Source organism: Salminus brasiliensis, chromosome 1 (genome assembly GCF_030463535.1).
Source record: "Salminus brasiliensis chromosome 1, fSalBra1.hap2, whole genome shotgun sequence".
NCBI lineage: Eukaryota > Metazoa > Chordata > Actinopteri > Characiformes > Bryconidae > Salminus > Salminus brasiliensis.
The window spans coordinates 21,496,887-21,506,614 of record NC_132878.1 but is presented as its reverse complement, the minus strand read 5'-3'; the positions used below and the strand labels follow the sequence as shown (position 1 = coordinate 21,506,614).

The window sequence follows — 9,728 nt, the reverse complement described above, 5'->3', positions numbered from 1 at the left end:
GCATAGATGAATAATCTTAATTCATGACTGGAAAAAAATGTCTAGAGGAGAGGTCAACTTCCTAATTTCCACTGTCTTGAGACTAATAGAGATTTCCTAGTTGGACCTTTGCCCCAGGATTTATTGACCTCTAAGCTGCAGCGGTTCAGCAGGTGGCTAGCTCAGCAACAGTCTTGTAATGTGCCTGAAGGTTCATGCAGCAGTTTAAAGGTTACTTTTGATAAGTGCTCAGAGGGGAGTGAATGGCCATATTGATTGATGAAACAATCAATAGTAATTAATTCCACCAGCTGAAGCAAAAAAAAAAAAAAACACTTTTTATTTTGTTCATTGAAACCGTATACAGTCGTCACTTCACACAACTACACAGTCAAATTTCAATGAAACCTTCAACAAATATTAAAAATAAATTAATCTATTCATATTATAATTAGTTTTAGTAAGTCCATATCTGACTTTTGTGTAGTTTATTGCCTAAACACTGTAATTCTCACAAAACTATTTCCAACCCCATTTTATCCCTTTTGTGACTTATAGATGTCTAATGTATGCAAACAAGCTCTGTTCTGATTGGTGAGGCTGAATGGTTGGATATATGTAAATGAATTCATTTTCATGGCAGTATAAAAACAATTAAATCAATATCTCTTTTTTTGCGACTGAAGGAATTCTGAGTGCAACTGGGTTAAAACTTTAACTCTATTCACTAACTTTATTTCACATAATTCCATTGTTTCATGATATGGGAACTTTATCATCTTTACTGGATAAAACAGGTAGAGACGAGGACATTTTGTTTTCCATTTCTGTACAAGAGCAGAGCATCTGTATAACGATGTAAAACCCATATTAAACATGTTAATTACAAAATCCAGACAAATCTAACACACTGAACGCTGAGGTATCTGTAACGCCCTGATTGTACCGTATGTGAACCTGACACCCAGTCATCGTTAGAAAAATTTAATGCGAGGTCCGTGCATGGGGTCACTTCTGAGGGGATGCATGCATGGAGGCGATTTTCCACGTGGTGCTCCTGTGTCCAGCACTGCCTTCGCTCAGGTCACAGCTCAGCAGGACAGAGTGCAGAGCCTGAGTGTAGCCTGCAGGGAAAAGGGGGGGGAGGGGGAGTAAAGAAAAAAACAAAAAACAAACAAAAAAAAAAGATCATGAACTTCAGATGACTGATAATGAACCACCTAACTGGTGAAGGTGTTGGGTCAGGGATGGTTTGGGGTCAGGAGGTTTTACTCATGTAAAAACAAAGCACATAGTATTGTGAAATGCTTGAGGTCACAAACAAGCTAGTTTTTAAAGACACCTCATAGCCTACTGTTAGAGGCACGTCTTAAGTGAAGTGCATCAATTAAAAATAGTTATTTTTTGCAGGTTTAGAAGTTTTTCTAGAAGTAGTAATTGGTATATACCAATACATGTTTAAGTCTTCAGCATGAAAGGTTATAGTGGTGTATAATACAGTATATGTTCAAATGTTTGTGGACACCCCTTCTAATGAATGCATTCTCTCTCTAAAGAGAATAAACATGAATCTCTTGGATGAAAAATGGAGAAATATTGATCTGTGGGGCAGTGGAACCGTGTTCTCTGGAGTGTTGGAAGGTGCTCCATCCAATACTTTTGGGATGAGGTGGGGTGGTGATCATCCAACATCCTGACCTCACCAACACTCTTGTCACTGAATGCCATCAAATCCTCACAGCAATGTTCCAAAATTTAGTAGAAAGCATTCTCTGTACAGTACAGACAGTTACTCCAGCAAAAGCAGGATCAACTCTTTATCACCCTTTTTAGATGAAAACAATGGATGAGCAGTTCCAATACCTTTGTCTATATATTGTATTAGTGGCTGATATTTACATTGCATACATATTTTTCATTGTATACGCCATGCATGGTAAAAAAGACTCGCACTAAAAAAAGTTTCGCACTGTGTGGTTCCATCTTCAGATGGAAACAGTAGGTTGCATTTTTTTTTGCTGACTTTTTGGAAAAGGTTTTGACATTTGCGAACACTTGAGTTAAAGGTCAGTTCTACTCAAACTCGTGTGATAAATGATGATCTGTCCCAAAATGCCAGAATGCACACTCCAAAGTCTAATTGAGATTTTAACTTAACAACTTGTGTTTTGACGCAAGTATGCAATCATTTAAACACATTATTTTTGGTATATGAGATTCTATGACTCAAGAAGCAAACTTCAAACACTAAACATGTCTTGACTGATCAACGACATTCAGACTAAGGTGAGAACTCGTGTAAATGTACCGATTTGATTAACTATTCATTCATGTTCAGAGCATGGAAACCACAAAACCTTTTCTTCACTGTCTGCTATTCATTAAAAGTTACCAGTTGGTCTCTTTGACTTTCTTTGCTCGCTCTCTCCTGTTCACCTCTTCCTCATGATCCTTTGCCTCCAGCCTGAGCTGCTCCAGAATGAGGTGCTCCATCTCAGCCACCTCTCTCCTGCTCTCCTCCTGTTGCCTTACAAGCTCCATTCTGCTTTCCTCCTCTCTCATCTGACGTTCTTTCTCAGCTTTAATTCTAAAAAATTCAGAATATCATCAGTGAAAGAGAGCAGGTTAATAGCAATTCAGACTATGATTAATGATCTTTACAGATTAACCTATTTAACCTAAACCTCCTGTTCCTAAAATTCTAGACTTACTTAAATACATCTGATAAGTTTCTGAGCATTACCACACAATGGACAAACTGCTTCAATGCTCCAATCAATGACCAATCTTAAAATAGCACAATTAAAAACATTTAAAAATATATTAGGTTCTGATATGAAAACTCCTGAGCAGGGGAAAAAGTGACAGGTTCAGAAACCAAGCCCCTCTAACGGGGTCTTATGGCATCATTACTGGGAGAAAAAGTGATGTTTTTAACATAAATTCTGGTGGCTAAAATACAGGGGTAAGATCTGTGAAGTCAGGAGTGTTTTAAAACTCACATCTGTTATAAAGAAGTCCTAAAAACATTGCCGGTTGTTTGTGCTCCACTAGCTGCAGAAGCTGCAGTAATGGGTACAACTTAAAGTAGCTAAATGCATTCATTAGAATGAGTGTCCATAAACATTTGGGGATATATTATATCTATCGGCTGGGTGAATAATGATGTGAGGTACTGCGGTCCTGTGTGAAAGACAAGGGAAATATCCCTCAGAATCTATATGATTTACATGAACAGCATATTTATACTTTACAATTAATTCTGCCAAACAGAGACTAGTTTACATGTATGTACTTGCTTTGGCCATGGCTGTATTTTCTTCAAACAATTCCCAGAAGTAGCGGAATTTTTCTATTTGGAGATTGATGCTGTAGGATAATTAAACCACTTTTTCCATACACTGCCATATCGGAAACCAATATGAATCATTTTTCCTTATGCACTAACCGATATAACATTCAAAAGGAGGAAGAAGCAGGGTTCAAAAAGAGGAAGGGAGTTGAAAATAGTAAACTGTATAACATGACCACTCATCCTCACTAATGTCACAATAGAGACACAAATGACGCCATTATTTTTGAACATGCTAATTTGAACACAGGCCCACTAGTAGAAACTGAACCGAAAGAGCTGAGGTCTCCCAAGAATCAGGTGGCGTGGGTTACCTACCTATGTTTGTGCGCAACCAAAAGCAAGGCTAATAATGAAAATGCATGCCTCAATTATCACTCACTTGCCCAAACCACACTGACTTGTTCAGTAATCAGTAATGACAAAATTGACAAAAATGTCAAACAGCTGTAGCAGCTTTAGTATAATGCTAATATTGGAGATATCACCTTGCTTTACTTTAGCTATATTAAACTTAGACTCTATTAGTGTAAACTAAACAGGCAAATTTCAGACGGATTTCATTTACATTTGGGCTAATGCTGCCACCCCACCTCCCACCCCAAATTTAAACTTTAAAATGTAGCATGGAGATGAAATGAACTATGTTCCGCTGTTGAACACAAGCCTAAGAGTGTGTGTGTGTGTGTGTGATTATGAGAGACGAGCCGTAACCTTTTAATTCTCCTCAGGTGTTTTCTGTGTCGTTTGTGTTCTTTCACCTGCTCCCGCTCTATGTCCATGAAAAGGCGGCGATGCATGACGAACTGAGACTGCTTCTGCAGGAACAATCATTTAACCATTTCAAAACCTGAGCCTCGTACACAAGAAATCATAAATGTATTATTTTTAGGTTATTCGATGAGCATGAGTAAAATAAGGCATGGCTATAGTTGGACAAACAGACTACTGCTTTACAGCTAATGTGATTTCTGACAATGTATGCAATTCTGTTTTCTAATACTGTTAGCTTAAATCAGTGGTAGCAGCTATCACAGTAATGAAAAAAAAAGGAATCAAGTGGAGAAGCACGCTTTTGCAGGAAGTCACAGTAGAGAGTCCGGACCTGTCTTTTCAGCTCATCTTCATCATGTATTGGCCATAGCACTCGAGTAGATCTGTGGTCAGTTTTGATGCTTGTGAGATACGGCTTTTTCAACAGCTAAAGAAACAGAACACACGCATAATGCTTAGAACAGCTTACCAAAATATGTATAGTTCTAAGTCTCATGTAAGTCTGCAGTTATCTATTATAACACATCCTCATTTGTCTCCCCAGGAAAGGAATGGCCCACATAGTCCCATCATCTGACACACACACACACACACACACACACACACACACACACACACACACACACACATTATATATATAAAAATATATACATATGAAAGGGTGTACTAAACTGTACACCCACCTCTACTGAGAAAGTATCTGCAACATCCTACTCGAATTGTCTTTTCTTCCAATTAGCATGAAAGGTTACATTGTCTGGATTTTACTCTAATACGTTTATTCACAAATACTAAACATGAGGGGCGTCCAAGCATTTACTTTGGGATCTTTTCTTTGTTTGTTATTTGATTTTTTGGAAATCAAGTCCACTTTTACAGTAACCCTACAGTAAGGGTGCTCAAACTTTTGCATGCAACTGTATTGCCTTTATAAAACAGAGTTCAACTAACTCTCTTACTATGTCATTCTGAAAAGTCACTGTTTTGCTAGCGTGAAGTGGCCGATCATGCTGCCCCGCTAACGAAATCTCTTCTTCCTCTCCAAGTCCATTTTCATTCTCTTGCTCTTCTTCAGTTTCCTTGTCATCCTCAGGTACCCTCCTGGCATGTAACACGGGCGTCTGCTATGAATAATTAGTCAGAGTGTTAACACTAGTGTACATATAGAAAAATGTCATCAGGACTAGATTAATCCCTTGTCTTTAAACCCATTATTTATTCATATTAGACTTATGTAAGATGTTTCTTGTATCTATTATGAAACTAATGTATTAGTTAACTAATGTATTCATGATAATGAGGAACTGAAGTAAGACCCACATACTCCAACATTTTAAAGGGTTAATAGACAATTGAACACATCTCTTTTGGTCACACCTTCCATATTCCCCCTGGAAGCTCTGATAACTCCTCCCCGTCTCGCACAGTTTGACAGGCGGCCAGTCGATGTCTCACTTGCTTTATCACTTTGCCAAGCTGTGAAAGCAAAGCAGAATAATATTTAAATAATCAGAGAACTGAAAGCAAACAGCATAATGTCTTCCTTATGGAATGGACACAAACTATGTTCCACTTTCTTTTAATTTTTTCCCCAGTTTATCTTAATCCCAGGCCTTACCTGATGACTGTTATCAGTACTGAGGATCTCAGCCTCTAGAGCCCTAGCTGAGCGTGAGTTGGGGCTGCAGATGGTTAGCTCCCCTTGTGGCCAGGGTGGGAACAGGCTCATTTGAGGTGTGAAGCGACAGGCTGCATTATTGCTCTGCTGGACCATTCTACATTCCCTTTCAGCCTGGGGGGGGGACAGTGAACCAAACGATCCTGTATCACATTAAGGCATCTGAATGTACCCATGCAACTTTTTAAACGTCATTTATAATTCACAAATTTAAAATTCACAGAGTAGAATACGCACTGTGCATTTTTTTTTACACTGATTTGCATTTACACAACAAAAATAAAATTGAGGGAAACAGTTCATGTGTAAGTACTCTTTACATATATTTTATCTTTACATTATTTGTGCTAGCTAATGGAACAGGCATAAATAGTTTGTTTAATTTCTTATTTTTATTTTTTATTTAATAACTACAAGCACACAGTGTACACATATACAAGTGTAGCTATATTGGAAGATGTATTGGATGAAAATTGGCCAGTCATCATTCAAATTCAAATTCAATTCAAATTTATTTGTAAAGCTGTCTTCAGGACCTGTATTGTCTCAAAGCAGCTTTACAGAAAGCCAGTCTGAGCCTCTTTTGAATAAGCCAGTTGCAAGTGGCAAGAAAGCCTCGAAACCAGCGGTTATAAATAAAAACTATCAAAGCAAATGGATGAAACCTTGAGAGGAACCAAGCCTCAAAAGGGGAACCCATCATCCTCTGATCAACATAATCATGTCCTAAGAAACCTGCCTGGTGCATTCTATCCACCATCAATGCCAGGCTGGCTAAGTATTTGAGTAGGGCAAATGTAGCAACGGTTTATCAGAAAACAAACTGTGTTTTTTAACATCCCACTATCTTTAGTTAAAGAGGCAGATTTATTATCTATGGGTATCAGTATAATGTCAATATCAGCCAATAATGCTGGTCGATTAAGACAATGATCTTAACCAATTCTGTAACAGATCTAGCCTGAAACAGCACACACTCATACAGTATGACATGTCAGCTGTGTGTTTATTCCTGTAGTATTTGAAGTATTTGATAATAGTCTACTTTTAGATGCTCATCCTAAGTAAAGCTGCAATTACAAATAGAAAAAGTAGTTTTTAATGAAAAAAGCTCTGATTTGCACTGGAAATATGCTTCAATCAACTAAAGCTCATGTAGAGCAATTATCATAGTGCATACAGATGCTTCAGTCAGCATTGAATAATCTCAAATAAACAACTGTATATGATTTCTAACACTGTATACAAATAGTTTTCTATTAAATACAGACAACAGAGCAAAACTAATGAAGGAAATACATTTTTCTACATAAGTAAGTGTTTGTTTGCACCTATGAATGCAAATAAAAGGTCAAAGTCATGTTCAGGAGAATAAAGTTGCAAACAGTGAAGTGCAGGGCATGTAGGAACTGAGACCAGGGAAACTTTACAGAAGCATGGTGAAGAGTTCATGGTGTTTCTCACCTCAAACACAGAAAATTCAACTCGTCAGGTAATTCTCTGGTTCAGCAGGAGTATTACAAAGCTTTTAACATTTAATTTCCTAAACACATAAATTTTTTGTAAAGTCACAAAACCTTTAGGTCCCTTGACTGTGTATAAGTGAACTGCTCCCTCTGAGTCATCCAGGCTTTACCGTTTCGTATGACCTCTGTAGCTGCTGTTGTTTGCGAAGCTGGGTCTGCCGGGACACCCGCCTGCGCACTGCCTCCTGAAAACGCTGTAGGCTCTCCTCCTTCTCCCTGCGCTCCTCTTCATAGATCTCCTCAGTGATCCTGGCACGAACCTACCGTAAAGACAAACTCAATTCACTGACTGGTCACAGAATGGACAAAAGCTGATCTATAGAATAATTAACTGATGGGGAATGACGTTTAAGTAGTGTTCATATTGACACAAATGTGGTCAACCAGCCAAGATATGTCCCAGGTCATTTAAGCCTTTCAATTAAATTTAAAATTTCTTTACTTCTGTACTGAAGCTACAAGGTCAATGTAGCTAATAATTGAAGCTTATGGACAAAACATGGGGTTTAAACACGTCTTCAAACTATTCCCTTTAACTGTAATCAAAAGGGAAAATGCCAGAAGGGGGCGCTGCCATTAACAGTGACAGGATGATGAATAACGATAACCTTTTGTTCATACATTATTGTTCATAGTAACATTATGTCTTTAACTCCATCTTATATCATCACTGTCATTCAAAAACCACAAACACAATATGAGTATTAGTATTAGGGACACCTGCTCAATCACTGATTCTTCCAAAATCAAGGAGTTTATCCTGCTTTTGTTGGAGTAACTGCATCTACTGTTCAGAGAGGGCTTTCTACTAGATTTTTGAGCACTGCTGTGAGGATTTGATTGCATTTAGCAACAAGAATGTTAGTGAGGTCAGGGTGTTGGATGATCACCACCCACCTCATCCCTAAAGTATTGGATGGAGCACCATCATTTTAGAGAAACCAGCTCCACAGCTCAATGCTGGTGGGGTTTATACCCCTCTAGCCCACGCCTGGCATTAGGTATGGTGCCAATAGGTTCATGTGTATCTGCTGTTCCAGAGAGCCCTGTTCTATTGGCAATACTTCTTTACACGCACTAGGCAAGCTGTGTGTGCGCACTTGCACATCTTAAAAAACTTAACATGGCTAAATGCATTCATTAGAAGAGGGGTCCACAAAAAGTGGACATTTAGCTAGCTAGTGTCTCTCCAAAATGCTAGCTATCTTTTCTGAAACTTTCTAACTTTAAATGGGAGTCAACACAGATTCACAGTGTCAAAAGCTGAAAAACAACACAAGACAGAAGGGAGTGGAGACAGAAGGTCTTGCGTGGAAGTGAAGATATACAAATAACTGAGACATGTAAGGGACGTCTGGGCTTCTCACCGCTGGGTGCTCCTGCCACTCGGCTCCAGTCTCCACCCAGACACCCACTGGCACCACAGGGGGGTTCCTCTCTGCCAAAACCTTGATTTCTCTAAGCCTTCTTGAGCTGAGCGTCTTCCCCCCATCTTTCACTCGACTGGTTAGTCCTCTAGAGGCCTTTCGGGCCTGTCTTTGCTCACTCATGCTGCAGTAACGTTAAAGGTAGCTAGCTCGCTACCTCGCTAGTTCAACCGCCACTTACTGACCTGCCGTCTAAGCTACTGACATTTCGACAAGCTCATGGCGACCTGTATTATTTACTCTTGCTTATTTTACCCAACAATTGACTTTACCCTCAGTAAAAGATCCACGCACTGTGATTTTAGAGGCATTTTAACAGGTAAACCTCCCTAAAAAACTACCCTCTCCTCTTCTACTCCCTGTCCGCTCTCACCGATTCGAAACTTTGTTGACAGTGACGCCGCAAGCTTCGCAACCATATGTCCCCGCCCATTAGTAAATTCTATTGGCTGTTTGTGGAACTCCTGAGTTTTAATTGGTCCGTTTTGATGCCGTTCAAATAAGAAGCTAGCATTAAACCCGCCTCTTGTGCTCGGCTTCATATACGTTGTCCTAGGGGTGAACAGCAGCTGCTGCACGTTAGTTCCTGCCTAAATTCACTGTAAAATAGAAAGATGAACCGGTCTGTATTTTATCCTCATCTGGCTATTTTGGTAGTGTGTGTGTGTGTGTGTTTTTTTTGTAAGTGTAGTATATTGATTAATATATGAACTGAACAAAATCAGAAAATGTGCTGTTGGTGTAGTATAGTAGGGAACTCTGCCCTTCCTATAGACAGGTTCAGTTCCCCGGTTGGACGAACACACAACACTACACCGATAAGAGTCCTCGAGCAAGACTCCTAAAATTAATTTGTAACATTAATTAAGAGCCAAATTATATAATTTTTTTATTATTCTGTTTTAATATTATGTTAGAAATCACTTTATCAATTAAAAAAATGGCCATTGTTTTTTTCCCCCATTTTTATTTTTCAGCTGTAGAAAAGAAAC

General features: G+C 38.8%; 1 protein-coding gene across 4 annotated transcripts; it reads right to left on the bottom strand.

The window, feature by feature from the left end:
• Positions 1 to 310: 310 nt before the first annotated feature.
• On the bottom strand, positions 311 to 9,104 carry ccdc15 (coiled-coil domain containing 15). 4 transcript variants are annotated; one of them, XM_072693799.1, is made up of 9 exons: positions 8,677 to 9,104; positions 7,420 to 7,569; positions 5,724 to 5,897; positions 5,483 to 5,581; positions 5,065 to 5,229; positions 4,437 to 4,532; positions 4,046 to 4,149; positions 2,372 to 2,566; positions 311 to 1,103 (listed from the first exon to the last, which is right to left on the bottom strand). In XM_072693799.1, exons 1-9 carry the CDS (start codon positions 8,857 to 8,859, stop codon positions 1,064 to 1,066), a joined length of 1,206 nt encoding a protein of 401 aa, XP_072549900.1. In that variant the 5' UTR covers positions 8,860 to 9,104; the 3' UTR covers positions 311 to 1,063. The 4 variants fall into 4 exon arrangements, with proteins under 4 accessions (XP_072549900.1, XP_072549907.1, XP_072549915.1 ...); XM_072693806.1 differs by having other exon boundaries at positions 5,065 to 5,226; XM_072693814.1 differs by having other exon boundaries at positions 312 to 1,103; positions 2,416 to 2,566.
• Positions 9,105 to 9,728: the final 624 nt, after the last annotated feature.